The 23,133-nt window shown below is 43.8% G+C and overlaps 1 protein-coding gene and 2 non-coding genes across 6 annotated transcripts in view; all 3 read left to right on the top strand.

Annotated features, from left to right (window-relative positions):
* The window catches only part of CKAP5 (cytoskeleton associated protein 5), a 102,891-nt gene extending 82,117 nt beyond the window's left edge, over window positions 1-20,774 (top strand). For 2 of the 4 annotated variants that reach the window (XM_030917772.1, XM_030917774.1), the window contains exons 30-44: window positions 86-289; window positions 503-638; window positions 1,073-1,266; window positions 2,617-2,789; window positions 3,959-4,132; window positions 4,360-4,480; window positions 8,900-9,079; window positions 10,486-10,673; window positions 11,263-11,338; window positions 12,685-12,873; window positions 12,964-13,101; window positions 13,610-13,693; window positions 13,788-13,947; window positions 19,732-19,883; window positions 20,052-20,300. In XM_030917772.1, coding sequence (XP_030773632.1) covers window positions 86-289; window positions 503-638; window positions 1,073-1,266; window positions 2,617-2,789; window positions 3,959-4,132; window positions 4,360-4,480; window positions 8,900-9,079; window positions 10,486-10,673; window positions 11,263-11,338; window positions 12,685-12,873; window positions 12,964-13,101; window positions 13,610-13,693; window positions 13,788-13,947; window positions 19,732-19,883; window positions 20,052-20,294 — 2,412 coding nt within the window. In that variant the 3' untranslated portion in view covers window positions 20,295-20,300. Of the gene's footprint in view, window positions 1-85; window positions 290-502; window positions 639-1,072; window positions 1,267-2,616; window positions 2,790-3,958; window positions 4,133-4,359; window positions 4,481-8,899; window positions 9,080-10,485; window positions 10,674-11,262; window positions 11,339-12,684; window positions 12,874-12,963; window positions 13,102-13,609; window positions 13,694-13,787; window positions 13,948-19,731; window positions 19,884-20,051 lie in introns of all 4 variants that reach the window. The other 2 variants (XM_010371086.2, XM_030917771.1) reach the window with 2 other exon arrangements.
* LOC115893774 lies at window positions 766-876 on the top strand. Its single transcript, XR_004053829.1, has one exon. It is a non-coding gene; the product is annotated as a small nucleolar RNA SNORD67 (small nucleolar RNA).
* Window positions 4,530-4,637, top strand: LOC115893775. Its single transcript, XR_004053830.1, has one exon. It is a non-coding gene; the product is annotated as a small nucleolar RNA SNORD67 (small nucleolar RNA).
* Window positions 20,775-23,133: the final 2,359 nt, after the last annotated feature.

Raw genomic sequence — 23,133 nt, 5'->3', positions numbered from 1 at the left:
AATAAAATTTAAGAGACACTTGCCTAGTAGAATTGAGATTTTGTATATTCTTATTTGTGGGAGTTTTGTTTTGTTTTATTTTAAGCACTTGGAGAGTGAAAAAGAAGGTGTTATTGGTTGCCTGGATCTTATCTTAAAGTGGCTTACCCTGAGGTTTTTTGACACCAATACAAGTGTCCTGATGAAAGCACTAGAATATTTAAAATTGCTCTTCACCTTGCTAAGTGAGGAAGAATATCATCTTACTGAGAGTGAAGCATCTTCCTTCATCCCCTATCTTGTTGTCAAGGTAATGTGGTGTTCTCTCTCTGGGAGACTGCTTCAGTTCCCAGCTGACCTCAGTTTCTATACTTTTATTTCCTCTCCCTTTTTTACTGATTATATCATGGTACGTTCCCTACTCATCCCTATTTCCCTATTCTTTAAAAACATAGTAATGCATGGGAGAATCATTGCTACTTAGGAAATGCCTCACTTAATCATTATTTTCCTTGTTGACTAGGTTGGAGAACCAAAGGATGTCATTCGTAAAGATGTTCGTGCCATCCTGAACCGGATGTGCCTTGTCTACCCAGCTAGCAAGATGTTTCCCTTTATCATGGAAGGAACCAAATCCAAAAACTCTAAGCAGAGAGCAGGTGAAGCAAATAGTTTAAACTGAGATGTGAATCTCTGCAGTAGTAGCCTATAGAAGAAATAGTTTCTAGATGAACAAATAAATTTCTCCAATGCCTATGTAGTTGATTCCAACCTCCTGATTTAGACTGTGAGAGTGATGAGTTGCACACTGGTGGAGCCATGGTATCAGGTAATACAGGCACCACTCAGTATCACCCTGGTGACAAAATCAAGTGCACAGGGGCCATCTGACTCACAGGCATCTCTTCCTTTCAGGAGCACTTGCTGAAATATCATTTTTTTAACTGATAAAAGGCAGTAAACAAAAAATCCTAGGCAGAGCCAGAGTCAGATTTAAGTCCTTCATATATGCCAAGGGAAATTTCTCTAGTAGGAATAAGTCTCTATCCCAAATATGTGTTGTTTCATTAATCTAGCCTTTCTCCCCCATCAGAGTGCCTGGAAGAGCTGGGATGTCTGGTTGAGTCCTATGGCATGAATGTTTGCCAACCAACCCCAGGAAAAGCCTTAAAGGAAATAGCTGTTCACATAGGAGACCGTGACAATGCTGTACGCAATGCTGCACTCAACACCATTGTAACGGTGTACAATGTACATGGGGATCAGGTGTTCAAACTGATTGGAAATGTGAGTGACTTCTCTGAACACTGTCAGCATGTTGTGAAAATAATTGCAAGATCTCCTAGGTGCTAGGTTTCCTGTCCTCTCAACGGTAGCTAAGTTTTTACTACTTTTTAGTCAACTCAACCTATCAATGTGTCCTAGAATCCGGATAGACCCTTGAGGTGTCTCTGATTAGGCTGTTTTAATGGAAATCAAGTTTTCTTTTCTGAGCATTCTATTCATAGCAAATTTGCTTTAGAAATGAGTGCTATTTTTGAATCAAGAAATCTGAGCTAGTCCCGAGTTTAAATTCCTCCTGGCAGTCTGCTCTGTAATTTTTACTGCATCGAGTTTTTGGTTAGAAAGTGCTTACTTGCGTATAGTGTGGATACTAGTATCTGTTAGATCACGTCTTGAGCTACAGCCATGAGCCAGTTTTCCACTCACATTAGGTTCTGCCTCTGACCTCTTATTTCATTTGAGTGAATCTGGACCTCTGTCTTCAGTTACCTCATAGTGTCACCATATATTTACACTGGGCTTAAATATGTTTACTTATATTTTCTGATTTAATTCTCACTACTACTCAGTGAAGAATATAAAGCAGTTGGGAATTTTATAGATGACCAAAAATGAAGTTTCTTGCCCATAGTCACACAGCTAGATAGTGGTGACAAAACAAAAAATGGGGAAGCTTCATTTAATTTTTGACCTTTTTATTTGTAGTTACTAATTGGCTTTCTTTTTTATCCTTTCCTTTTTTTTTTTTTTGAGACAGGGTCTTGCTCTGTCACTTAGGCTGGGAGTGCAGTGGTGTGATCATGGTTCACTGCAGCCTCGACCTCCCAGGCTCAAGTGATCTTCTGACTTCAACCTCCTGAGTAGCTAGGACTATAGGCGTGTGCCACCATGCCCACCTTATTTTTATACTTTTTATAGAGATAGGGTTTCACCATGTTGCCCAAGCTGGTGTCAAACTCCCGGGCTCAAGTGATCCTCCTGCTTTGGCCTCCCAAAGTGCTGGGATTATAGGCATGAGTCACTGTGCCCAGCCCCTCTCCTTCTTTCATATCTCCTCTTCCTGTTAGCAGCTAGGCAGGTATTAACAGTAGTTCATTTTGAAGTGTGGTGCTTTGAAAGTAAACATGTCCTAACATAGAAGGTTCTATTTGTTTTGATATGAAAATAGATATTATTGAGTTATCCAGTTAGGTTTCTAAATTTGGCCTCTTCGGAGCTTGCAGTGAGCTGAGATCCGGCCACTGCACTCCAGCCCGGGCGACAGAGTGAGACTCCGTCTCAAAAAAAATAAATAAATAAAATAAAATAAAATAAAATAAAATATAAATAAATAAATTTGGCCTCTTTTTACAGCTTTCTGAAAAGGATATGAGCATGCTCGAGGAGAGGATTAAGCGGTCAGCAAAGAGACCCTCTGCTGCACCAATAAAACAAGTGGAAGAGAAACCTCAGCGTGCACAGAACATAAGCTCCAATGCCAACATGTTACGCAAGGGGCCAGCTGAGGACATGTCTTCCAAACTCAAGTATGTAGATAGAGATACTTGTCTAAGAGCATCTCTATGGCCTTTGCCTTGTGTGCTCACAGCCTGTCCTGTAACATAATCTTGAGTTCTTGTAGCCATTATCATGCATGACAGAGTGTCTGGGTAAATGTATTGTAACCAAATGTCTGATCCTTCAGTCTTCATTGTCTTTGTCTTTGTCTCAAAACCACTTCTAAATGGTCTTGTGCCTTCTTTCACTGCTTTTCCGTGGACAGAATTATGTATCGCACTTATAGGATGTAAGTACTGCCTGCTAATTTCTCATTAGCAGGGCTCTTATATCTTTCTAACTTCTGACTTGGATTCATCCCCTCTGGAGGGTGACTAGCTTAGAGTTTATAATCAGGGTAGAGGGTGTCCATAAGTACCCCATGAATCAAGTCTTCCACAAAAGTTCAATGTCATGCGGCTAAAATATTGATTCACTTTCTTCTTTGTGTTATACTTGGTTGTGCTTAGTTTCCTATTCTTGAGATAAGGCTAAATAAAATACATGCAACCCAAAATTGGCTTAGGGACTCAAAATACTGCCTCCTAAGCAAGACAGCTCTATTTTGGGTTGTGTCATGAGTATAATTTTAACCAACTTGAATTTGGAAACTTTGAATCCCTATTTCTTGGATGTAAAGCTGGCCCTGACCTGTCAAGAGTGAATATTCTAAAAAGGGGTGACTAGTGGTCTCACAAAGTATAAAATGTGCTGAACACTGCATGGAATGGTACTTATGATTAGCAAAATTAAAGCACTGGTTAATTTGGTGGAAAAGAACCAGCCAGTCTAGATTTTTCTTATATATTTGCCCATAAGTAGTGAACTTTGAGTCAATATAAATATCTTTTATTGTTTTCTGCCCCATCAGGAATAGAAGTACAAGGTTTATGGGCTTTAGTGAACTAGAACAAATACTTATAACTTGGCAGGTAATGTAAGTACAAGTTAAAGTTATCTGCCCTCTTAGGATATTCATGAACCAATGTTGTTGCCTATTAAAGGCACTTGCTTAGACTCAGGGACTTAAATCATTCAGGGGGGCTGAAACCAGAAGTTGAACATCTGTCCTGAAGCTTTGGGGCAACTGACAGTGCTACTCTTGCCCTTTGGTTAAGAGGTCTCTCTCAGTTCAAGAGCCTCCTTTTGCTTCCCTTAGCCAAGCCCGAAGCATGAGTGGGCATCCTGAGGCAGCCCAGATGGTCCGCCGAGAATTCCAGCTGGATCTAGATGAGATTGAGAATGACAATGGTACAGTCCGATGTGAAATGCCAGAACTTGTTCAGCACAAACTGGATGACATTTTTGAGCCAGTCCTTATTCCTGAACCCAAGTGAGTTAAACTCTTTCATTTAAACATGAGCAGTTCATATGATCAGACAGCATACGTGAAATGTGCCCTTTGTGGTAATGTGCAGTTAAAACTTTTTAGAACTGATTACTTTCTGAATGATAGCAGTTGTTAACTAAGACCTGGACCTAGTGGAGAATTGTATAACTCCAACTGACTGGGATGTCTTGTAATAGAGATTGAAGTTTTCTCTTTGCTTTGCTATCCAGGATCCGGGCTGTTTCTCCACACTTCGATGATATGCATAGTAATACAGCATCCACAATCAATTTCATTATCTCCCAAGTGGCCAGTGGTGACATCAACACAAGTATCCAAGCTCTGACACAGGTAATGGGTGTGCTTCCGTGACAGGGATTCCATTGGTGGACATAGAGGCTATAAATGTGATGAATTGCACACTCGCAGAGTCATAGTATTAGGGGATGCAGGCAGTGTTTCTTACTTTCCCAAGGAGAGAAATGCACAGGTGCCACTCAGTCATCATGTGCCTCAGAGGATGTGGCTCTAATAGAGCCTTACTTTTTTTTTTTTCTTTTGAGACGGGGTCTCACTATGTTGTCTGGGCTGGAGTGCAGTGGCTATTCACAGGCACGGTCATAGCACACTGCAGCCCCAAACTCTCGGGCTCAAGTAATCCTCCTGTCTCAGCTTCCTGAGTAGCTGGGACAACAGGCTTGCATCACTGCACCTGGCTAAGCCTTGCATTTTTTATAATTGCATTGATTCACCAGAGGCTAGAGATAAAACAGCAGCTAACAAGTAAGGACCAACTCTCATGGAACTTATTCAGATTTTAGTGGACGGAGACAAGTAAACAAGAAAATATCACACAGTTGTAACAACTGTGTAAATATAACTTAAATGGGGTAATGACAGAGAGGAACTGAGTAGATACTTAGACTGGGTGATCAGGAAAACTCCTGATATCCTCAGGGCTAAGAGTACTCCAAGGAGAGGAAAGAGCTCGTATTCAGAGGCCTTAGGGCAGAAATGAGCTTGAAGTTCAAGGAAATAAGAGAAGGTTCATGTGCCTGGAGCATAGTGTTAAAGGGGGAGAATGATACAGAATGAGATTTGAGAGGCAGACAGTGATCATATCATGTAGGGCTTTAAAAGCACCAGGGTGAGTTGTTTGGATTTTATTTCAATTATGATGGGAAACCATTAGAAATTTTTTAAAACAGAAGTCACGGGTGGGTATGGTGGCTCCTGCCTGGAGTCCCAGCTGCTCAGGTGGCTGAGGTGGGAAAATTGCTTGAGCCTGGGAGGTTGAGGCTGCAGTGAGCTGTGATTGCACCACTGTACTCCAGCCTGGGTGACAGAGTAAGACCATGTCTCAAAAAAAAATACATAGGCCAGGTGCAGTGGCTCACACCTGTAATCCCAGTGCTTTGGGAGGCCAAGGTGGGTGGATGATGAGGTCAGGAGTTTGAGACCAGCGTGGCCAGTATGGTGAAATCTCATCGCTACTAAAAATACAAAAATTAGCTGGGCGTGGTAGCGCCTGCCTGTAGTCCCAGCTGCTCGGGAGGCTGAGGCAGGAGAATCACTTTAACCCGGGAGGTGGAGGTTGCAGTGAGCCGAAATCGTGCCACTATACCCCAGCCTGGGTGACAGAGCGAGACTCCATCCCCAAAAAATAAATTAATAAAATTTAAAAAATAACCCCAAGTGAATCAACAACAATGTGACAAAATGAGATTTTTTTGTAATTTTTTTGTTTTTTGAGATGGAGTCTCACCCCGTTGCCCAGTCTGGAGTGCGGTGGGGCAATTTCAGCTCACTGAAGCCTCTGCCTCCTGGGTTCAAGCAATTCTCCTGCCTCGGCTTCCCTAGCAGCTGGGATTATAGGCACCCACCACCATGCCCAGCTAATTTTTGTATTTTTAGTAAAGACAGGGTTTCATGATGTTGACCAGACTGGTCTTAAGCTCCTCACTTCAGGCGATCCACCTGCCTTGGCCTCCCAAAGTGCCGAGATTACAGGCGTGAGACACTGCGTCAGGGTGCTACATTGATGGGATCCAGTGAGAGTTCTACATCACTTTGCTGATATTTCTGATGTTGCATAACCTGAATCATGGGAAACATGTACAAATTAAGGACATTTTATAAAGATTCAAGGTCAAAGCTGGGTGCAGTGACTCACGCCTATAATCCCAGCACTTTGGGAGGCCAAGGTGGGCAGATCACCTGAGGTCAGGGGTTCGAGACCAGCCTGATCAACATGGAGAAACCCTGTCTCTACTAAAAATACAAAAAACAATAGCCAGGCATGGAGGTGCACGCCTGTAATCTCAGCTACTCAGGAGGCTGAGGCAGGAGGATATCTTGAAATCCGGGAGGTGGAGGTTGCTGTGAGCCAAGATTGCGCCATTGCGCTCCAGCCTGGGCAACAAGAACGAAACTTCATCTCAAAAAAAAAGAAAAAAAAAGATTGAAGGTCCAGAAAGTCAAGGAAACACTGAAGAATTGTCCTACACTATAAAGAGACTGAGAGACATGACAGGTAAATGCAGTGCGTGATTCTAGACTGGTCTTTTGCTTTAAAGGACATAATTGAGGTTATTGGAGAAAATGGAATGGGGTCTGAGGATTAGATTGTAGTGACATCAATGTTAATTTCTTGATGTTGATGGTTTTATTGTACTTATGAAGGAGAATGTCTCTGTTGTTAATAAGTATACCCTAAAGTATCAGGGTCATGGAACATCAGATTGACAACTTTTAAATGATTCAGGATAAAAGAGTTCCTTTACTACCCTTTCAACGTTTCTGTAATGTACTTTTTTTTTCACCTTTGCAGATTTTTTGTTTGTGTTAATTGTGGAAGAAATTACTGTGGCCACTTTAGAGATAAAACTATATTCAAGGCAAGAGTGAATTCCAGGCCGGGCGCGGTGGCTCAAGCCTGTAATCCCAGCACTTTGGGAGGCCGAGACGGGCGGATCATGAGGTCAGGAGATCGAGACCATCCTGGCTAATACGGTGAAACCCTGTCTCTACTTAAAAATACAAAAAACTAGCCGGGCGACGAGGCGGGCGCCTGTAGTCCCAGCTACTCGGGAGGCTGAGGCAGGAGAATGGCGTAAACCCGGGAGGCGGAGCTTGCAGTGAGCTGAGATCCGGCCACTGCACTCCAGCCTGGGTGGCAGAGCAAGACTCCGTCTCAAAAAAAAAAAAAAAAAAAGAGTGAATTCCAGTAATTCTTTTAGGAAGTTGTGGCCAAAATTTATATGAAAGGTACTATGGGCCAGGCCCCGTGGCTCACGCCTGTAATCCCAGCACTTCGGGAGGCCGAGACGGGCAGATCACGAGGTCAGGAGATCGAGACCATCCTGACTAATATGGTGAAACGGCGTCTCTACTAAAAATACAAAAATTAGCCAGGCGCGGTGGCAGGCGCCTGTAGTCCCAGCTACATGGGAGGCTGAGGCAGGAGAATGGTGTGAACCCGGGAGGTGGAGCTTGCAGTGAGTGGAGATTGTGCCACTGCACTCCAGCCCGGGCGACAGAGCGAGACTCCGCCTCAAAAAAAAAAAAAAGAAAGGTACTGTGTGCCACTAGGATGATAATGGTGAAGAGGAAGGAAGTCATGGTTTCAGGGTTTCTTTTGGAAGTAGAATCCGCAGAACTTGCTAATAGATTGGATATAAACAATGCCTTATTACCATTAGTGACAACCAGTGCACTGAAACAGAACACTAGACCAATATGTGAGAAAGCTGAGTTTTTGAATTTGGACCAGTAGTCTGATCTTTCTGAGCCTCACTTTTCATCTGGTAAATGGAGATCATAATATCAGCCCTGTCTAAAGAGTCTAAAAAGCACTCTTTTTAATAAATTGAACATTTAAACATAAGGATTTTTGTTTTGTTTTGTTTTTGAGACGGAGTCTCGCTCTATCGCCCAGGCTAGAGTTCAGTGTCGTGATCTTGGTTCACTGCAACCTCTGCCTCCTGGGCTCAAGCAATTCTCCTGCCTCAGCCTCCCGAGTAGCTGGGATTACAGGTGCCTGCCACCACACCAGGCTAATTTTTCTATTTTTGGTAGAGATGGGGTTTCACCATGTTGGCCAGGCTGGTCTCCAACTCCTGACCTCAAGTGACTCACCTACCTTGGCCTCCCAAAGTGCCGGGATTACAGACGTGAGCCACTGCACCCAGCCAAACATAAGGATTATTATTCCCTGAATTAGACAATGAGCTTCTTAGAATCGAACCTGTGACTAATTTATCTAATATCTTGCTCAGTAAATATTTGTTGAATGACTGAATCCCTAACGACTAGTTATTTATATATAAATGGGGCCAGGCGCGGTGGCTCACACCTGTAATCCCAGCACTTTGGGAAGCTGAGGTGGGTGGATCACAAGGTCAGGAGTTTGAGATCAGCCTGGCCAACATGGTGAAACCCCGTCTCTACTTAAAATACAAAAATTAGCTGGGCATGGTGGCAGGCGCCTGTAATCCTAGCTACTTAGGAGGCTGAGGCAGGAGACTCACTTGAAACCGGAAAGTGAAGGTTGCAGTAAGCCAAGATTGTGCCACTGCACTCCAACCTGGGCGAAAGAGCAAAATAATAAATGAATGAAATAAATAAATAAAGTAAATGGGCTTTTTTTTAAGGTAAGACTTTGGAAGTGCTTTGCTATTAAATATTCTTACAGAGAAGTTTCATATAGTGTCTTCCTGCTACTTTAGAATATAAAGCTTGGAAAATATATCTTGAAATTTTTGTTATCAGATCGATGAAGTCCTGAGACAGGAAGACAAAGCTGAAGCCATGTCCGGCCATATTGATCAGTTTCTGATAGCCACGTTTATGCAGCTAAGACTCATCTACAACACACACATGGCAGATGAGAAATTGGAGAAGGATGAGATCATCAAGTTGTATAGCTGTATCATTGGCAACATGATTTCGGTAAGGGCACCTCTGCAGGATTTCAGCTTCCCATCAATCTCTCAGCCTACATAGGTTCAAAAGCCAGAGTCTATGCAGATGTTGCAGTGAGTCCTGTGTCACTTGGTAGAATTTTACATGCATTGTGTAGCAAGTTACTGATGGCCTCCATTGAATGTTTGGCTACACTCCATCCCACCTTACTGTTAGGATATAAAGTAAAATGCTTACAGACTACCTAGCTTCTTCCTGTCAGTTTCTTCATCAGGCATGGTAGGCCATAGCTGCCTTTCCACAGATAAGTATGGTTACATTAAAAATGCTAATTAGCTTGGTTTGATCAGTAGACATTGTATACATGTATTGAAATATCACTCTGTATTCCATAAATTTGTACAGTTATTACATGTTAGCTAAAAATAAAAGGGAAAAAATGTGTCAATGTTTTACCTTTAGAGCAGATTGTAAGGATAATAAAGACATTCTCACTCGGATTTCAATATGCTTTCTTAAATTGGGGCTAAAAGGGTGGACTTAATGATACCAACTAGCCAGAAATTACAAATTTGGCATAACAATAAATAATTTCACATGTAAAAACAAATACTTTGGCCGGGAACAGTGGCTCACGCCTGTAATCTCAGCACGTTGGGAGGCCGAGGCGGGTGGATCACGAGGTCAGGAGTTCAGGACCAGCCTGGCCGAGATGGTGAAACCCCATCTCTACTAAACATACAAAAAATTAGCCAGGCCTGGTGGCGGGCGCCTGTAATCCCAGCTACTCAGGAGGTTGAGGCAGAGAATTGCTTGAACCCAGGAGGCAGAGCTTGCAGTGAGCCAAGATTACGCCACTGCACTGCAGTCTGGGCGACAGAGCGAGACTCCATCTCAAAAAAAAAAAAAAAAAAAAAACTTTTACAATTAGAAAGAAGCACACTGATTAATTTTGTCTATTACTAGAGGCTTTGGGGAGTGTGGTTATTTTGTTTTTTCGTTAATACTCTAAACTTTAAAAACCACAACATAGCCAGGCACAGTGGCTCTCACCTGTAATCCCAGCACTTCGGGAGGCTGAGGCAGGTGGATCATGAGGTCAGGAGATCAAGACCATCCTGGCTAACACAGTGAAACCCCGTCTCTACTAAAAAAAAAAAAAATACAAAAAATTAGCTGGGCGTGGTCGCGGGCGGCTGTAGTCCCAACTACTCGGGAGGCTGAGGCAGGAGAATGGCGTGAACCAGGGAGGCAGAGCTTCCAGTGAGCCGAAATCACGCCACTGCACTCCAGCCTGGGCACCAGAGGAGACTCTGTCTCAAAAAAAAAAAAACAACATAATTGAGTGTTTACCAGAATATGCCACCCACGTTTCTATTCTTCACTCTCTATATTGAGTTTTACACCTCCCTGACACAAGTATGTCTGGATAGCTGTTTCAGATAGAGAGCCTTGCCCGGGAGGCGTCCACTGGAGTACTAAAAGACCTAATGCATGGCCTCATCACCTTAATGCTTGATTCTCGGATTGAAGATCTTGAGGAAGGACAACAGGTCATCCGCTCTGTGAACCTCTTGGTGGTGAAGGTTCTGGAGAAGTCAGACCAGACCAACATCCTGAGGTATATCTGTACTCTCAGTCAATAGAGCCTGGGGCATCCTCTCTTTTGTCTACGCTTAGAAACCATAACGTCCATAGTCAACTTCCTAGGCAAGCTAACAATCATAAATCAACTTCCTAGGCACGCTCAAAGTTATAACTGATGTAGTTATATCAGTTATAACTTTGAGCGTGCCTAGGAAGTTGATTTATTACTCTTCTTCATCGTGGACCAAACGTATTTTAGCCTGAGACCATAGCTAAAACTAGTAAATACTTAGCCAGCCAATATCATGCATTTTCTAGAATAGGACTGTAAAGTTTGTCGGTTACATTTTTCTTGTACATTTCAGGTACCTTTTATTCTTTCTCAGCTACCAATGACAATGAAAAATAGAGTTACAAACCTTACACTTACCAAGTGGTGACTTAAAAGGCTTAAACGATGTTTATTTTCTTAACTGAACGTTAGGTAGTCCAAGACAATTCCTGATCCATGACCTCTCAATTTATTAGATGAATAGAGTAATCTCACTTGCCCTTTCAACTATTGATTTTAATTGGAATGCAGGTTTGAAACTTAATGCTGTTGTGTTGGATTTTTCTTCCAGTGCCCTACTTGTTTTGCTCCAAGACAGCCTGCTAGCAACAGCCAGTTCTCCCAAATTCTCAGAGCTTGTTATGAAGGTGAAGTTGAAATGATTTGATCTCTTTTCTTTCAAAGATGCAATCACTTTGTTAAAAGTATGGGGAAAGAGGAATTGGAGCTAAGAAAGACATAGGCTCATATCAACCAAGTCATACCTGAAAATATATTTTTCATAATAAAAATATTAATAAAATAATTTTTAAAAAATTTAGCCAGGTGCAGTGGCATGCACCTGTAGTAACAGCTACTCGGGAGGCTGAGGTGAGGAGATTACTTGAACCCAGGAGTGAGCTTGATCATACCACTATACTCCAGCCTTGGCAACAGTGAGACCCAATCTCTAAAATATCTATGTGTTGGCCGGGCGCGGTGGCTCAAGCCTGTAATCCCAGCACTTTGGGAGGCCGAGACGGGCGGATCACAAGGTCAGGAGATCGAGACCATCCTGGCGAACACAGTGAAACCCCGTCTCTATTAAAAAAATACAAAAAACTAGCCGGGCGAGGTGGTGGGCGCCTGTAGTCCCAGCTACTTGGGAGGCTGAGGCAGGAGAATGGCGGGAACCCGGGAGGCGGAGCTTGCAGTGAGCTGAGATCCGGCCACTGCACTCCAGCCTGGGCGACAGAGCAAGACTCCGCCTCAAAAAAAAAAAAAATATATATATATATATATATATGTTTATGGTTTATATATGTGTGTGTGTGTGTTATATATATATGTATTATATATGTATATATTATACATACACACACACACACATATATATATGAATTGGTCTTCAGTTTTTCCCTTCCTACAATTTACATTCTAAGTTCAGGCCTAAACAGTTCGTGGCCTCAAACAGTGAAAGGGAGGAGGTATTTTGTAAATATTTTACTAATTCTCTGAGGATCAAAAGGAAAGAAGTTTGAAACAGATTTCATTTATTTTGGGGAAAAAGATATGTACAGCCCTATGATATTTGGCCTCTTTTGTGAAAGAGACCAAATGAACATATTTATAACATTGTAATACTGTTATTACACTGAATTAGTATCAGATATTTTGTCCCCTTGCATTAGATTTGGTTAAGCAATATGAACTACTTTACTCTCAGGAACCAAGGAAACCCAAGAGAGAATTTCCACCAGGTTAAATGATGGCCCCTAGCTCTGGGGAGTGGGAAGGAGTGGAGATGGATGATTAGATATGAATGACTGGACACACTTCAGCTGGTGTCATGATAGAAATGATTTAAAATTTTCATGTTTTAGCAGCTGAACTTGAAAGATGTGATGTGCCACATTTATAGCCCTGGCCATCTTTTAGAAGTGAGCCCAGAGCTTAGGGAATACGAATGGTGACAAATTATCCTCATTCTTCTCTTTTATTCTTTTTTCAATAGTGTCTCTGGAGAATGGTTCGACTATTGCCTGATACCATCAATAGCATTAACCTAGACAGAATTCTTCTGGATATCCACATTTTCATGAAGGTCTTCCCCAAAGAGAAACTGAAGCAATGCAAAAGTGAATTTCCCATAAGGACCCTAAAGACCCTGCTACACACCTTATGCAAATTAAAAGGGCCCAAGGTGAGTAAGAATCGCAACTGGTCTCTGAGGGAGCTTGAGAGAAAATCATAGAAATGGCAATGCTATCAGTCGTGCATGTGTCTCCCTCAGATCCTGGACCACCTAACGATGATCGACAACAAAAACGAGTCTGAGCTGGAGGCCCATCTCTGCCGGATGATGAAGCACAGTATGGACCAGACTGGGAGCAAGTCTGATAAGGAAACAGAAAAGGGAGCATCTCGAATAGTGAGTGGCCTGACTTGAAAGATTGAGGGAAATGAGGCTATACCGGAAGTGATCTTATCTAAGGTGTAGGTCACCAGGATACTCTTTCCGAAGGTCCAAGGTGAAGGTTCGTGGACTGGTCCAGTCAGTCTCCTGCTGTGGTGCAGTAACCATTTCCACCTTGAAATTTTAAAATCTAAACTAAATATAACCATGTGTTTTTTGGTCCCCAAGAAAGATGCCTAAGGCATTGGTCACCAGATAAATAGCTAGCTCTACTCAACCTGGAAAGAACGTGTCAGTTCCTTCTCCATCAAGTTGAAGTGGAAATCTGAGACTGGAGGCATTCAGTAACCCAGAATGTTAGTGCTTCTGCTGCAAGACCTGCATCATTGGAGCATCTGTTATCTGTAGGAACATACCAATAAGGCCCCAGATTTTGAGATATTTTCTGTTCATATCCAACCATCAGTTCCTAGTTAATAACTCAAGTCTAACCAATTCTTCCTTATGTCTTTCAACTTTTCAGGATGAAAAATCATCAAAGGCCAAAGTGAATGATTTCTTAGCTGAGATTTTTAAGAAGATTGGCTCTAAAGAAAACACTAAAGAGGTGAGAGTGAAAGGGTTAATCTGAATAGGGGTCTGCTTTATGGTAAAGGGACACTAACATTCATCCCCACCTCTTCCCTTTTCCTGTTCACCAGGGGCTAGCAGAGTTATATGAATATAAGAAGAAATACTCAGATGCTGACATTGAACCATTTCTGAAAAATTCCTCACAGTTCTTCCAGAGCTATGTTGAAAGAGGCCTTCGGGTGATTGAGATGGAGAGGGAGGGCAAAGGTCGTATTTCCACTTCGACAGGTATGATTTCCTTTTATAGCTCCAGGAATAAGCTCAAAATAGCTCCTAGCTCAGGAACCTGAAGTTTTGGTTGGTTTCAATTCATATCCATGAACCTCAATACTTAATGGTCACCAAATGATCTTCCCATTGCTATATCCAGTAGTCAATTCGTAGCCACCTGAATTGGCCCATCATCAGTATTTCACAATGGTAAATTGTTCCCTGCCCTTGAGACAGCTTCTTCACTTCACTTCCAGTTCTCGGTGCTGTCTTGTTTTCCTCCAGTCTCACTGGCTATTCCTTCTTGGCCTTTGACTGATTCTTGCTCACTCGCTCTGACCTCTTTTTTTTTTTTTTTTTTTTTTTTTGAGACGGAGTTTCGCTCTTGTTGCTCGGGCTGGAGGGCAATGGCGCAATCTTAGGTTCAAGCGATTATCCTGCCTCAGCCTCCTGAGTAACTGGGATTACAGGCATGTGCCACCACGCCCAGCTAATTTTTTGTATTTTTAGTAAAGACAGGGTTTCTCCATCCTGGCTAACACGGTGAAACCCCGTCTCTACTAAAAATACAAAAATTAGCCGGGCACGGTGGCGGGCACCATGGCAGGCGCCTATAGTCCCAACTACTCAGGAGGCTGAGGCAGGAGAATGGTGTGAACCCAGGAGGCAGAGGTTGCAGTGAACCGAGATCACGCCACTGCACTCCAGCCTGGGGGACAGAGTGAGACTCCATCTCAAAAAAAAAAAAAAAAGACAGGGTTTCTCCATGTTAGTCAGGCTGGTCTGGAACTCCTGACCTCAGGTAATCCGCCTGCCTTGGCCTCCCAGAGTGCTGAGATTATAGGCATGAGCCACCACGCCCGGCCTCACTCTGACCTTTTAATGCGGACATCCCCCAGGGTTCAGTCTATGGTTGTCTTCTCTCTTTCTCTTATTTCCTTGATGAATTCATCTACTTCACCACTTTAAATAACATTTAAATCTCCAGCTTAGACCTCCTTCCTGATTTCCAAACTGCTATATCCTACATGATATCTCCACCTGGGTTTCAAATAGACATTGTTTCTTTCTTTTTTTTTTTTTTTTTTTTTTTTTTTTTTTTTTTGAGACAGAGTCTCACTCGGTCGCCCAGCAGGCTGGGGTGCAGTGGTGTAATCTTGGCTTACTGCAACATCCACCTCCCAGGTTCAAGTGATTCTCCTGCCTCAGCCTCTTGAGTAGCTGGGACCACAGGCAGGTGCCACCACACCCAGCTAATGTGTGTATTTTTGATGGAGATGGGGTTTCGCCATGTTGGCCAGTCTCAAAAGCAAACAACAAAAAAAACTAAAGTCCTGATCATCCTGTAAGCCTGATCCATTTACTTTTGTTTTGTTTTGTTGTTTTTTGTTTTGTTTTGTTTTGAGACAGTCTCGTTCTGTTGCCCGGGCTGGAGTGCAGTGGTGCGATCTAAGCTCACTACAACCTCTGCCTCCCAGGTTTAAGCAATTCTCCTGCCTCAGCCTCCCAAGTAGCTGGGACTACAGGCGCCTGCCACCACGCCCAGCTAATTTTTTGTGTTTTTAGTAGAGACAGGGTTTCACCATGTTGGCCAGGCTGGTCTCGATCTCCTGACCTCGTGATCTGCCCACCTTGGGCTCCCAAAGTGCTGGGATTACAGGCGTGAGCCACCGCGCCCAGCCGATTCATTTACATTCTTCTCTATCTTGGTTGACATCAACTTTATCCTTCGAGTTTGTTCAGATCCAAAGCTTTTGAGTCTTCTCTTCTGTCAGGAAATTATTTTGGCTCTACCTGCAAACCATATGCAGAATTCATCCACACTTCTCCTCACCTTCACTGCTACTACCTTGGTGTGGTGTGTTCTCGCTCATCTGTGTTACTGTACTGTCTTCCTACTTGATCTCCCTGCTTCCACCCTGCCTCCTTCTATTCTTTCCTACACATAGCATCAAAATGACTCTAATGAAACATTTTCCAGAGGCTCTCCCTTTCACTCAGCAAAAGCAAAAGGCCCTTTAAAGGTCTCTGAGGTCCTGTGTTTATAGGACCTGCGAATGCCTCTAGTACCTCATCCCCTAGTCCTCTTCCTGTTGTTTCACTCCAGCCCCACCAGCCCCCTTGTTTCTTCTTGAGTCAGGGTCTCGCTTTCTCACTCAGGCTGGAGTGCAGTGGTGTGATCATGGCTCACTGGGTTCAAGCAGTCCCCCCACCTCAGCCTCCCGAGTAGCTGGGGCTACAAGTGCATGCCACCTTGCCTGGCTAATTTTTGTATTTTTTGTAGAGACGGGATTTCTCCTTGTTGCCCAGGCTGCTCTCTTAACTCCTGGGCTCAAGTGATCCACCCACCTCGGCCTCCCAAAGTTCTGGGATTTCAGGTGTGAGCCATCATGCCTGGCCTCTCCCGGTTGTTTCTGGAACACACCAGTCATGTGTCTTCTTAGGGCCTTTGCACTGGCTATTTCTTACAAATAAATGCTCCTCCTAAGATGGCTTTGTTGCCTAGCTCCCTTTCCTTTTTCACATCTTTGTTCAAATACCATCTCAGTAAAACCTTTTTTTTTTTTTTTTTTTTTGAGATGGAGTCTTGCCCTCTCGCCCAGGCTGGAATTCTGTGGCACGATCTTGGCTCACTGCAGCCTCTGCCTCCCAGGTTTAAGAGATTCTCTTGCCTCAGCTTCCCGAGTAGCTGGGAATATAGACGTGCACCTCCATGCCCAGCTAAGTTGTGTAGTTTTAGTAGAGGCAGGGTTTCACCATATTGGCCAGACTGGTCTCCAACTCCTGACCTCAGTTGATCTGCCCGCCTTGGCCTCCCAAAGTACTGGGATTACAGGCATAAGCCACCGTGCCTGGCCAGTAAAACCTTATTGTTTAAAACTTACAACCTATCCCTCACCCCACCATAGCACTTACACCTCTAACATACTATATAATGTAATATTTATTAGGTTAATTGTTCAGCATCTGTGTCTAGTCATGCATATCAATATTTTGGCCAATGACGGACTGCATATATGATGGTGGTCCCATAAGATTATTTATTTGAGACAGGGTCTCACTCTGTCATGCAGGCTGGAGTGCAGTGACGATCTCGGCTCACTGCAACCTCCATCTCCTAGGTTCAAGTGATTCTTTTGCCTTGGCCTCCTGAGTAGCTGGACAGTTGCATGCCACCACACCCAGCTAATTTTGTGTGTGTATTTTTTTTTTTCTTTTTTGAGACAGAGTCTTGCTCTGTCGCCCAGCCTGGAGTGCAGTGGTGCAATCTCGGCTCACTGCAAGCTCCGCCTCCCGGGTTCACACCATTCTCCTGCCTCAGCCTCCCGGGACTACAGGCACCTGCCACCACGCCCAGCTAATTTTTTTGTATTTTTAGTAGAGATGGGGTTTCACCGTGGTCTCAATCTCCTGACCTCGTGATCCACCCACCTCGGCCTCCCAAAGTCCTAGGATTACAGGTGTGAGCCACCATGCCCAGCCAGTCCCATAAGATTATAATGGAGCTGAAAAATTCCTATCACCTGATGATACCATAGCTGTCATAATGTCGTAGCACAATTATTTTTGTATAAGTTTAGTGTAGCCTAAGTGTACAGTGTTTATAAAGTTGACAGTAGTATCCTAGGCTTTCACCTTCACACACCACTCACTCACCCAGAGCAACTTCCAGTCTTGCAAGCTCCATTCCTGGTAAATGCCCTACACAGGTGTACCATTTATCTTTTATATGGCATTCTTATTGTACCCTATGTTTAGATACATACTTAACATTGTGTTAAAATTACCTACACTATTCAGTGTAGTAACAAGCTATACAGGCTTGTAGCCTAGATATGTGGCAGGTTATACCAACTAGGTGTTCGCATAACTATGAAATTACCTAACAAATCCATTTCTCAGAACATGTCCCTGCCCTTAAGCCACATGATGTTATTCGTTAAATGATATGAATGAATGCAGTAACTAAGTTTAAGCTGAAATGTTACTGCCCCCACAGTGAGAAAGCCCCTGTTTGAGAATTACTGCTCACAGGATGTAGAGACAAACAGAAGACTTAGGAGGTTTCAGTTATAGAAAATAACTATCATGAGCCTTAAACCAAGACAAGACAGACCCAAGTGCAAAAGTGCCCTCTCATCTAGTCCTGTGCTTAGTTCTTTCTGAGTTTAGTGACATTCACCTGCTCTTACATTTGAGAATGTGTTTGCCTGTCAAAGCATGTCATGTCTCTTTGTGGTTTTCAGACCCTGATCATATCTACTCTCAGCCTGTGTCTTGCTGGGCTGAAGCTTCAGTTAATTTTGTTCTCTTAAACAGGAGTTCTTGTTTTTGACACCTTAAATTATGCCTTTCCAAGACTTTACAAGTCTTTTTATTTTTTGAGATGAGGTCTCTTTGTTTTTGTGGGGTTTTTTTGAGACAGGGTCTCTCTCTGTCACCCAGGCTGGAGTGCAGTGGTACGATCTAGGCTCACTGCAGCTTCTGCCTCCTGGGTTCAAGTGATTCTCTTGCCTTGGCCTCCTGAGTAGCTGGGATTACAGGTGTGAGCCACCATCCCCAGCTAATTTTTGAATTTTTTTTAGAGACAGGGTTTCACCATGTTGGCCAGGCTGGTCTTGAACCCCTGACCTCTAAGTGATCCACCTGCCTCGGTCTCCCAAAGTGCTGGGATTACAGGCGTGAGCCACTGGGCCTGGCCGGGGTCTTGTTTTGTTGCCCAGGCTGGTCTTTAATGAAAAAGACCTCTAAGGAGTTAAAGTGTGGTGCACAAAATGTCAAACAGTATGCCACATGTAAACATATCATGGTTTGATCAGGGCAGGCATTCTATCCTCATTTCCAAAGCCCTTTTTGGGGATGTTCGACGTGTGATAATTTTGGCCTAAACAGCACATTTGCAACCCAGCATGTATTCCCACTGATTATTAAATTGATTTTGTGCCTTAGAGTATTCAGACATCTCTTATTGTTGGCTTTTACATAGTTCTTCATTTTTCACCCCCTCTGAGGATTGTCCTCATCTTTACATTAAAGGAGTCCTTTTTCCCTGGAGTAACCTGTTCTACCTTTCTATTTACCATAAGGCAGTGTTTCCTCCCAGTACCTTACCTTTGGGGCCTGTGGAATGCATTTGCATTGATACCAAGTGAAATATTTTAAAGGCCTGCGTTGTATCATTGTTCATTCTCAGAAATTTAGGAAGTGTGATGGATTTTTTCTTGTTTTGGTTTTCCTCTCTCCTGCCAGATACTGATTTTAGTGGTAGGTTACAGACCCTCCAGTTCTACGCCCTCTTTAGATAATTGTTGGACACCTCCTTCTCTTCCCCATGAATACACCATAGCCTTGGACACCTTGCTTCCTTCACAGGTTCAAATGAGTGTCTCCTATGTGACATTGGTCCAAACATAATCTAATTCTTCCAAACATTTAAGGTCCTCTGGTTTTTCAGTTGGGCAATTACAGTATCCTCAGGAGTAGCTTCAGCTTTTTGGATTGCCCAGGTCAGCCCTGGGATTACTGGAGTATAATCCCCTGCATAACCCAGGATGCAGATGGATGACCCAATTCTGCCTTTCTCTATCAATTTTTTCTCAAGAAGCTTATATTGTATATTTCAGAGCACCCTTATCACCAACTCCAGGTAAATTCTCGTGGAATTTTTAGTTTTCAAGTATAGTAACAATATTCAAGCCCCAGGAAATTCTTAATTGTTCTTTTTGGTGGGAGATTAACCAAGGCACTTTAGAAGGGGGATATGTGGATATCTGAATATTCTTTCTACCTTTTCCTCTCTAGGCATCTCCCCTCAGATGGAGGTCACATGTGTGCCCACACCCACAAGCACAGTGTCCTCCATAGGTAACACAAATGGGGAAGAAGTGGGGCCATCTGTCTACCTGGAAAGGCTAAAGATCCTCCGACAGCGATGTGGTCTGGACAACACAAAGGTACCGCTCCTTTTCTTCTGTGCAGCTCAGGGAGGGTAGTCACAAGCAGGTCCGAGGCAGGCTGGCCCACAGAGAAGTGTAAAGCTTAGACTTGCTGTATGTGGTTCTGGAGCTGCATCTTGACCTGCTTGACCTGACTTTAGACAATCTCTCTCCTTCTCTCAATAGCAAGATGACCGACCTCCTTTGACCTCTTTGCTCTCCAAACCAGCAGTTCCTACTGTCGCCTCTTCCACAGACATGCTCCACAGCAAACTCTCTCAGCTCCGGGAGTCTCGGGAGCAGCACCAGCATTCAGACCTGGATTCTAACCAGACTCACTCTTCAGGAACTGTGACCTCCTCCTCCTCCACAGCTAACATAGACGACTTGAAAAAAAGACTGGAGAGAATAAAGAGTAGTCGCAAATGAAGCTGCCCCATTCCCCTGGCACCCTGCAGCTTTAGTTTACTAAACTAGAAGTCCTCATAGTTTAAAGTGGCCTCAGCAGGCCTAGTGTATACAGACTGGTTGTACGTATCATGCCGTGGAGCTGGGGGAGGAGTCGTTGTGGCACAAGTACTTGTACATACTCTGCTTCTCTTCGTCAGCGTCCCGCTGCTCTAGAAGACTGTCCGTGGATGAGTTTAGTGTACAGACTTGTAAACAGCTGCCCCCTTTGCTCAGTCTAGTTCCCAGATCCTTTTCTTTTTAATTGCTCATTTGTAAAATTGTCCTAATCTTTCCTAGCTTTCTAATAGTTAATATTAGAAACTCTTTAATAGTTTTCCTTTCAGTTTGTGAGCTCTTCTCTGTCGCCCTGAAGGGTCACTGTATTCTGTATGAATGCATGGCATGATACAACTAATTTAAGAGTCTTTTATAAATAAAGTTTGCATTAACTATACCTGACTCCCAAGATGCTCCATATCATGGAGTGTTGGGCAGCAATTTTTTAACTTCTTTTGGTACCAGCTGGGTATTGAGCCAGTTAGAGAAAGGTTCATTACTGCTTACAGAGCTTCCCTTTTTCTTGGCTCACAGACTTGAAGCTTTTATTCCTTTGGAATGGAAGGAACTCTCCTTTCCTGCTCTCCACATGCAGCGCCTAGGAAGCAGAAAAATCTCATCCTTCCTTGTTTTGAGATTTTGGTCATGATTTCCCTCTGCTCATCACCAGTCGTTTGAAGGAGCTCTTGGGCATCCTACCACTTTGCTGACCAAAGGCACACAAGATTGCGCCCAGAGATTGGCTGGGCTTCAGTGGTTCTCACACTACAACTAGATTTGTGTTCATTTGACTCATGGAGTTTGGGAAAGCTTAGTGGTCTCCTGCTTGGTTATATGAGTCTCTTTTGGTCCAGGCTAACAGTTGCTTCACGTTCAGTCAGAGTAAGGATGAGAAAGTGAGCTGAGTATTCACCTCTGGAATAAATTCCACAGGACCTCCCTCCACAGTCAGAAAAACTCTTCAGGATGAAAAGGTTCTGGATTGAGGAGGAGACTTTGGGCAGTTGTAAAGTTCAAAGGAACTTGTCTGTTGTAGCCCACCTTCAACTCAATTGATGTCTAAGAAATGAAAGACTGATGGACTTCCAGTCATCGTTTTCAGGTGACCCTGGAGCCTCCCGAAATTAACTTGTCTCTCCTTTATAGTGGGAACATGGGAGTGGGTATTTGTTCACTGAGGGATGATGGAGGCGTTTGCTTCTATAGTGGAAAGACATATTTAGAAAGAATGGCTACAAACGCTGGGCCTGGTGGCTCATTCATATAACCTTAGCATTTTGGGAGGCTGAGGTGGGTGGATCACTTGAGCCCAGGAGTTCAAGACCAGCATGGGCAACACGGCTCTACCAAAAAAAAAACAAAAATTAGCTGGGTATAGTGGCTCAAGCCTGTAGTCCCAGCTACTTGGGAGGCTGAGGTGGGAGGATCATCTGAGCCCAGGAGGTCAAGGCTGCAGTGAGCCATGATCACTCCACTGCACTCCAGCCTGGGCAACAGAGCGAGACCCTGTCTCAAAAATGAGGAGGGGAAAAAAAAAAAAGAGTGGCTGTACTCCGGTCTGGAATTAGCACAGCTGACTTGAAAAACCCAAGTACCTAGAGCTTACAACACTGACTGCTATGTTGGAAGAAAACAGACTTACAAGAATGTGTGTTCTTGTTTAAAAAGCAGGTCCTGCATGTTACAGGCAATTCTGAATCCCTTCCCCCTTGATCGAGGTGATGCCCTGGGCTGCCACATCCTGCAAGCTCACTACCTTTCGGTCAACCAGAACCAAAGAATGAGGCCAAGGAACTCTGTCCTACTTGTTTTCTGATGTGTTGAAAAATGAGGAGAAAAAAAAAAACGTTGAGGGGAGGGTGCTAAAGATCCCTATCTCAGGTCCCTTCCCGCTGAAAACCACGTTAGAAGATCCTAGGCCAGGTACTATAGCCACAGGATTTTCCTGCTCCACTCCACTATCCTGTGCCTAAGGCAGACGTTGATCTTCATTCTTTCCCTGAGCTCATGGATGAGACTTATCAAGACGGAGCCATGCTCCATCCCATGATCTGTCTGCATCGGCCTCAGCCTCCCCAAAGTGCTGGGATTACATGTGTGGGCCACATCCAGCCAGATCTGATTGTTTTTTCTGTTTAAGATGTCGCCCAGGCTGGAGTGCAGTGGTGCAATCTTGTCTCACTGCAAGCTCCGCCTCCCGGGTTCACACCATTCTCCTGCCTCAGCCTCCCGAGTAGCTGGGACTACAGGCGTCCGCCACCACACCCGGCTAATTTTTTGTATTTTTAGTAGAGACAGGGTTTCACCGTGTTAGCCAGGATGGTCTACGATCTCCTGACCTTGTGATCCGTCTGCCTCGGCCTCCCAAAGTGCCAGCATGAGCTACTGCACCCGGCCCTGAGTTTTACAAACAGGGTTTCACTGTCACCCAGGCTACAGTGCAAGTGCAGTGATGTGATCATGGCTCACTGCAGCCTCAACCTCCTGGGCTCAAGTGATCCTCCCAAGTAACCTTGACTACAGGCACATGCCACCACACCCAGCTAATTTTATTTTTTGGGGTCTCACCACATTGCCCAGACTGATCTTGCATTCCTAGCCTCAACCTTAGTCTCCTAAATTGCTGAGATTACAGATGTGAGCTACCATGCCCCACCTGATCTGACATCATTTTAAATGATACGAGGGAAGATGTAGGGAGTTAACTAAAAAAGCACCGGCCTCACTCAATATTTTCTATATTTGAAGTCCTACTTTGACC

The sequence above is a fragment of the Rhinopithecus roxellana genome, chromosome 15 (assembly GCF_007565055.1).
Source record: "Rhinopithecus roxellana isolate Shanxi Qingling chromosome 15, ASM756505v1, whole genome shotgun sequence".
NCBI lineage: Eukaryota > Metazoa > Chordata > Mammalia > Primates > Cercopithecidae > Rhinopithecus > Rhinopithecus roxellana.
This window is presented reverse-complemented; position numbering and strand designations above follow the sequence as displayed.